The sequence below is a fragment of the Hylobates moloch genome, unplaced genomic scaffold, assembly GCF_009828535.3.
Source record: "Hylobates moloch isolate HMO894 unplaced genomic scaffold, HMol_V3 SCAFFOLD_12, whole genome shotgun sequence".
Lineage (NCBI taxonomy): Eukaryota > Metazoa > Chordata > Mammalia > Primates > Hylobatidae > Hylobates > Hylobates moloch.
Genome location: NW_026652287.1, coordinates 677,917 through 685,398, shown reverse-complemented (window position 1 = coordinate 685,398; position 7,482 = coordinate 677,917). Strand labels below are relative to the sequence as shown.

Here is a 7,482-nt window from a genome sequence, read left to right as displayed (position 1 = left end):
CACACGCACATAGGCACAGGCACACATACAGGCACAGGCACACGTACACACAGGCACTCGTACACAAAGGCACACGTACAGGTACAGGCACATGTACACACAGACACATACACACAGGCACATCTACATACAGGCACACGTACACACAGGCACAGGCACACGTACAGGCACAGGCACGTACACAGGCACACATACACACTGACACGTATACAGGCACGTACTCAGGCACACGTACACAGGCACACGTACACACTGGCACACGCACACAGGCACAGGCATGTGCACATAGGCACATGCACACACAGGCACACGTACATAGGCACATGTACACAGGCACACGTGTACACAGGCATGTACACACAGGCATGTACACACAGGCACATGCACACAGGCATATGTACACGCACAGGCACACGTAGAGGCACATGTACAGGCACACGTACAGGTACACGCACACAGGCACATGTACAGGTACAGGCACTTGTACACACAGGCACACGTACACACAGGCACACGTACAGGTACAGGCACTTGTACACACAGGCACACGTACACACAGGCACACGTACACACAGGCACACGTACGTACAGAGGCACACGTACACGCACACACATGGGCTCTGCCTTGCCCAGTTGTCCTGCTGCTGGAACCTTCCCCAGCCACCAGGTCCTTGAGGCCTGTCCCTTCCTCAGAGCTCCCAACCCCCGCTGCAGCCCCCCTTTCTCCCCTCAGCGTGCTCGGTCTCTTCCACATTCATGAGCATTTGATGGCACGTTGCACGTGGACGTGTGGAGGTAGAGCCCTGTCCACGTAAGGGTGATGGGCGTGCCCAGCAGCCACCCGAGGCTGGCTTCGCAAGCATGGCGGCCTCTGGGCCATGGAGCAAGCAGCCCAGTAGTCTGGATTTCTCAGAAAGCAGAAGTCCAGACTGCAGTTTCTGGCTGTCCGCAGCCTGGCTCAAGCCCCCAGGACACCTGCTCAGTGTGGCGCCCAGCTCTGGGCCCTCCACACCGCCCGCCCCACTGACCGTGCTCCTTCCCTGCCTCCCCTTCCCTCCTCTGGACACCTGGTGGCTGCCCCTCGATGCTCTGCCATTTGTCCTGCGAGGCTGGGCCCCCTCAGTCCTTGGGGCCAATGCTGCCTCCTCCTCCATCTCCTTGGCAGGTCTTGATATCTTGCTGGCAGGGGGCAGGATGATTCCTCATTGCTCTTTTTTCTCTTCCATATAAACTTTTAATCTGCCTGGAGTTGGGTTAAAGGTGTACATCAACCTAAGAGGGATTTGTACGTCATCTCTGGTATCATTTTTCTATCCCTGATCATGGTGTAGCTCATTCATTTAGGTGTTAGTAGAATTATTCATAGATGCTTTATATTTTACTAATATTATGACTGGAATTTGTAAGTTACATTCCTAAGCTGTTGCTAGAAAACAGAAGTGCATATCTGTTCTGAAGATTTGTATGCCATCTCTTGATTCTGTAACTAGCAATCCTGCTAAGTTCTTACTAATGCAAAGACATTTGTCAATTCCTTTACCTCTTCTGTGTAGGAAGTCATATCTACGAGTGGATGGTTTTGCCCCCTTGTATAAACTGTTGATACATTTCTGGAGCCACTTTTCCAGCGCTTTGTTCCAGATGAGTTTCCCTGAGTAAGCCTGGCCTTTAATTCCCTTCCTGTGCTGCACTTGTCAGGTTTTGTCGTGAGGGCTGTTTGCCATCTTCGGTGAGTTAAAGAGCTTTCCTTTTTTCCGTTCTCTGGAAGAGCTCTTGTGAGGCCCGATCATCACTGCCTTCAAGGCTTGGCAGGCTCACATTTCAGGTTCCAAGTACTGATTTTTTTTTCTCCATTGGGTGTGGTATTCCTCAAGCTGTTTCTTCTGGCATCGGTTTCAGTAACTCGAGTGTTTCTAGTAAGTTGATTTGGGGCAGGCTCCATAGCTGTCGGTGTCCATCCATCACGCCTGAACTCCGCAGGCCCTGGCAGTTCTTAATATTGCTTGGCTGTGCCATCTGTCTTTTTTCCTTCATTAATCTCACCAGAAGTTTGTCCATTTCACCAGTATTTTATTTTTATTTATTTATTTTGAGACGAAGTCTAGCTGTGTCGCCCAGCCTGGTGTGCAGTGGTGTGATCTTGGCTCACTGCAACCTCCACCTCCCGGGTTCAAGCAATTCTCCTGCCTCAGCCTCCCAAGTAGCTGGGATTACAGGCAGGCGCCACTACACCCGGCTAATTTTTGTATTTTTAGTAGAGACATGGTTTCACCATGTTGGCCACGCTGGTCTCGAACTCCTGACCTCAGGTGATCCTCCCGCCTCGGCCTCCCAAAGTGCTGGGATTACAGGCGTGAGCCACTGCGCCCAACCAATTTCACCAGTATTTTTAAAGGAGCAGCTTTGACCTTGTTGCCTTCTCTGTGTGTTTTCCTGCGTGTTGCTCACTTTTCTGGCCCTTTCTAGCTTGATCTGGTGGTTGAGAATATCGATTCCTCCGCGTCTCACAGTGCAGGCATTTGAGACAGTGCACTCCCCACCTCCTGCTGCACACACTTTGAGAAGCTGTGTTTTCATAGCATGGGGCAGGCTGTCTTCCTCTAGTTTAGAAGAGTGGCATCAGCTTTCATGCCAGAGCTCAGTGGAGACCAGAAGCTCTGAATACAACCTGCCGTGTCCTATATGGGAGGCATGAGCACCCCATCTTTGGGGTCCCTAAGATTAGGGCTGGGAGGGAGCCGGAGTAACCTAAAGATGACGCCCTGCTGGTCTTTACCAGAAACCTGCCCTCTGGACCCATGTGCAGGACGGCCCCTGACCCAACAGCACTGAGTCCCCTGTAGCAGCCCCTCCCAGGGCCAGGGCCCCACATGGTTGCTCTCCAAGGGTTGTTGAGGGGCCAGGGCTGATGTTGACATTGTGCTGTGGGCTGGGCCTGTGCCCAGGAATGCCACAAGGGGCTGCCATGTGCAGCCTCCAAGACAGAACCATGTCCATGCAGGCCTGAGACCCAGCACCACATTAAGAAGTGAGGACCATCTATCAGCTCCCAGGTGAAAGCTCTGGGATAAGGGCTTCAGGAGTGGTCCGATCAAGGCGCATGTTACTTGGACTTTGTCTGCCCAAGTTGCAGCCCCTTTGCTCCGAGGGCTGCACCGCACTCAGCACCTCCCTCCCTGCACCCCCTTGGGGTCCCAGGATGGCTGCCACTGCGGCTCCAAGTCAAACCTCCTCCAAATTGTGGGGTAGATTCCACCTCTTACTCTGACTGGACACACTTCACCCCTCAGGGCATGCGAGAGAATGGGAGGTGAAGGTTCACAGAGGAAATTGGGGTGCTCCCTGTGAACAGAGCTGCAGATGGGAGGCCCTGGTGCTCTCTCCTGGCTTCTGTCAAACCTGGCTGCCCCCCCCAGGTGCCGCCCATCCTGCCTCCAACCCATTTGGACCCTCAGCCCATCCTGGCAGCTTCCTGCCCGCTGGCCCCCTGACAGGTGGGTGCCTCTGAATTCAGCCCACGCAGCCTGGCTGGTTCCTCAGCAGCCTTGTGGCAGGGGAACTAGGTGGGTGGGAAGGTGGCCCCAAGCCCCAGGGAGCCCCTTGGGTCACGCAGGCAGTACCCACCAGGCCCGAAGCCTCTGCAGCAGCCCCCACTGGGCCAGGTGGGAGCCGCAGCCCACGCCTCACACACCTCTGGGTCCTGCGGTTGCCCCTACAGACCCTTTCAGCAGATCGAGCACCTTTGGGGGCCTGGGGAGCCTGAGCAGCCACGCCTTTGGGGGCCTGGGCAGCCACGCACTGGGTGAGTGACCCAGCCTGTGCCCCCTCCCCCGATGCCCGCGCCCCTCCCCCATGCCTGTGTCCTCTGCAGGAACCCTGATGCCTGGCTGACCTCCCTCCTGTCTGGGCTGGGCCTCCTTGGGGCACCCCCTTCTCAGTGTCAGCCTGGGACCCTCCTAAAACCCCTACCGGGTTCTCCTGGGGAGTGGCTGGGGAGCGGACAGACCCAACCTCATGTTCCCTGGCCTCTGCCCCCAGCTCCTGGTGGCAGTATCTTTGCCCCCAAGGAGGGCTCCTCCGTGCACGGCCTGCCCAGCCCCCACGAGGCCTGGAACCGACTGCACCGGGCACCGCCCTCCTTCCCGGCTCCGCCCCCATGGCCCAAGTCCGTGGACGTGGAGCGGGTGTCAGCCCTGACCAACCATGACCGAGAGCCGGACAATGGCAAGGAGGAGCAGGAACGGTGAGTGGCCCTCTTGTTGCCTATCCCTACCACACACCGCTACCCCGTTCTCTCTTCCCCACTCCGGTCATCCCGGTTCCCCCCCCATTCCCTCTCCTCCTCCCCGTTTCCCCTCCCCCTGTTCCCCTTCCCCGTTCCCCCTCCCCATTCCCTCTCACCCTCCTCGCCCCACTGCTGCCCACTCACGCTCTGTCCAGCTCTGTGCTGAGCCCTGGGGTACGGGGTACGGGGGGCCAAAGCTCTGCTCCCCGGCAACTCCTCCCTGCGGTGGGGAGTGAAGGCTGGGTCCTGGGGCTGGGAAGGATGAGGAGGGTGAAGACCCCCACCACAGGCACCCACACCTGCCATCCGGGAGACCTCCAGGTGGCCGTGCCCTGACCCACGGAGTTTGAGGGAGGAGTTCGGGGTGTGGCTGCCGGAAGGCCCCCTCCCCCCCCGTCCTAACAGGGAGGGGCCCGTGGGGAGCTGAAGTCGCTGCTGGCGGCTCATCCTGCTTCCGTCTCCCGGCCGAGGTTTCCAGGCCGCCCAGCGGGGAGAGGACGCGTAGGTGTTGGGAGCCTGTGGGGGTGCGGGAGCCGTGGGTGCTGAGGGGTCACTGGCCACCCAGGAGCTGGAGGCCCCGCCAGGCAATGGGAACATCCCGGGGCTGCACCGCGCGGCAGGACGGAGGTCTCGGGAGTGACGGGTCCGCCCTGCCGCCCCCAGGGACCTCCTGGAGAAGACGCGTCTGCTGAGCCGGGCCTCGCCCTCCACCCCCGCTGGCCACCCCGTCAGCGGCCTCCTGCTCCGGGCCCAGAGCGATCTGGGCCGGCCCGGGGCTCCCGCAGAGCGCGAGGCCGAACCTCGGGTCAAGGAGAGCCGCTCCCCGGCCAAGGAGGAGGCCGCCAAGATGCCCGCGCGCGCGTCCCCGCCCCACAGCAAGGCGGTCCCTGGAGACGTGAAGGTCAAGGAGGAGCGCGGGGAGGACGAGGCTTCCGAGCCCCCGGGGGGCGGTCTGCACCCCGCGCCCCTGCAGCTCGGCCTGGGCCGCGAGCGCCTGGGCGCGCCGGGCTTCACGTGGGAGCCTTTCCGCGGCCTGGAGCTGCCGCGTCGCGCCTTCCCTGCCGTCGCCCCCGCCCCGGGCTCCGCCGCCCTCCTGGAGCCCCCGGAGCGCCCCTACCGCGACCGCGAGCCCCACGGCTACAGCCCCGAGCGCCTGCGCGGAGAGCTGGAGCGCGCGCGGGCTCCGCACCTGCCGCCCGCCGCCCCCGCCCTGGACGGCGCGCTGCTGCCCTCGCTGGGAGCCCTGCACTTCCCGCGCCTCGCGCCGGCCGCGCTGCACAATGGGCTCCTGGCGCGGACCCCGCCCGCTGCCGCCGCGCTCGGTGCACCGCCCCCCCTGGTGACCACGGCGGGGCCCCCCACGCCCCCCGGGCCGCCGCGGAGCCGGACTACGCCGCTGGGGGGCCTCGGGCCGGGCGAGGCGCGCGACTACTCCCCGTCCCGAAACCCCCCGGAGGTGGAGGCGCGGTAGCCCCGGGGCCGCAGACGCCTCTCCGAGCGCACCGCTGTCCGTTTCTCCATCAGTTCCTAGAACTCAAGCACAGCTCCCGCCGATCCTGGGGCGGCGCCGCCTCTCCACCCGCAGCCTGCGGAGGCGGGGACTTGGGTGTCGGCTTTTCTGAGGGTGATCTTTTGTTTTCCGAGTTTGGGATTCGGCTGTTGGGAAAAAAAAAAATCGCGTTTGTACCTTTTCCCCCCACAGATGAGAAGTGTTTGTAATGGATTTGTATTTTTCTTAATTTTATGCTCTTTAGACGTTTAAAAGAACCAAAAAAGAAACTTTTGCTTCTTCGTTTTCGGTTGGGATTTGCAGTTTAATGGCCTCAGATCCTTCTCCAGATCCCCAGGGTTTCTTTGTCTTATTTATGGAGAAAAACCGGTCACTTTGTCCAGCGCACTGTGAGGCCCCCACTCAGGCCAGCCCTGGCCCCCCCTTGGTACTTGGAACCGAAGTTACAGATCTATATTAAAATAATAATAATAATGTACAAAACTTTGTTTTTTTGCCTTATTATGCTGAAGTGTAATTTCTTTTTTGGTTTGTTTTTTTAAAAGCAAACAAAACGTGTAAATAGTCTGTTAATATAAATATATGACGTTACTAAATTCTTAATCTAGCTAGACTTCTTTATAAAAACGGTTTCCAGAAACCCCTCTGGTTGTTTGTCTAACATGGTCACAAAAACCCAGGCGCTGCCGGCTGTAAACATTATCAGAAGTTTAATGGCAGCAACTTTCCTTCAACTATGCAAGCGCTCCCCGGCGGCTCTGCTGGTTGGGGAAGGTTACGCCAGCGACCTCCCAGCCCCTGGGTCCATGGAGGGGTTGGGTCCCCCCAGCAGGGCCCCTGGGCCAGAACAGCACTCCTGGGCAGCTCCTGTGGGCTTCAGGACTGGCCGGCTCCAGCCGCAAGGGCGATTCTGTGGACGTTTGTGTGGATGGTGCAGTGTTCTCGGAATCTGTAGACCAGATCAGTGGAGGTTTAGAAGTGCAAGAGTCTAAAGGCTGATTACAAAAAAAAAAAAAATCACTGCTGTGTGTTTTCTTCCACCTGAGGCATCAACGTCACCTCGGTGTGGTCATCGCCTCCCAGGCCCTTGGCCTGGCCTCCTCTCTTTGGGTTTTGCCCTCACCCACATGAGCCCCCCCATGCCCTGCCCCCCTGGCGGCCTTCTGTGTTCCCGACGTCTGGGCTGTGTCCCTGCCGGGCTTCCCAGCCTTCAGGGTCAGCCGTCGAGCCACTTGCTTTGCTTAGTTCTGTGTTTCAGCCACGTTTCCACGGTGGACCCTGTTTGTTTTAAATATTCTGTTCCCATGTCAATCAATGACGATAAATACAGCCTTGATTTGGATGAAACTGTGGTCGCGTGTTGTGTGTGGCGTTGGGGGGCCAGCCTCACCCAGGCTGACTCCCTACAGCCGTGCGTCCCTCCTGCGCACCTTGGGATGCTGGGCACCTCAGCGGCCCCACGCTGTCGGTGCCATCACCCCGGAAGTGAAGCACAGCAGGTCCCAGCTTCCCAGCCCTGCTGCCACCCCGGCTTTGCCCAGCCCCCCTCCCCCAGCGCCACCTCTCCCTGTGGAAACCCCAGCTCCTGGCTCTGCCGGATGCCCCATTGTGCTACTTCGTTCTTGGGGGTGTCACGCGGCCCCCCGTCGTCCCACCCCCAGCGACCCCGCGGGCCGCCTTCCCTCAC

General features: G+C 59.3%; 1 protein-coding gene across 12 annotated transcripts in view; it reads left to right on the top strand.

Annotated features, from left to right (window-relative positions):
- FBRSL1 (fibrosin like 1) overlaps nucleotides 1-7,131 on the top strand; it is a 95,672-nt gene extending 88,541 nt beyond the window's left edge. For 9 of the 12 annotated variants that reach the window (XM_058424966.1, XM_032761844.2, XM_058424959.1 and 6 more), the window contains 4 exons: nucleotides 3,291-3,494; nucleotides 3,719-3,802; nucleotides 4,039-4,243; nucleotides 4,949-7,131. In XM_058424966.1, coding sequence (XP_058280949.1) covers nucleotides 3,291-3,494; nucleotides 3,719-3,802; nucleotides 4,039-4,243; nucleotides 4,949-5,756 — 1,301 coding nt within the window. In that variant the 3' untranslated portion in view covers nucleotides 5,757-7,131. The remainder of the gene's footprint in view (nucleotides 1-3,290; nucleotides 3,495-3,718; nucleotides 3,803-4,038; nucleotides 4,244-4,948) is intronic. The other 3 variants (XM_058424967.1, XM_058424968.1, XM_058424964.1) reach the window with 1 other exon arrangement.
- Nucleotides 7,132-7,482: the final 351 nt, after the last annotated feature.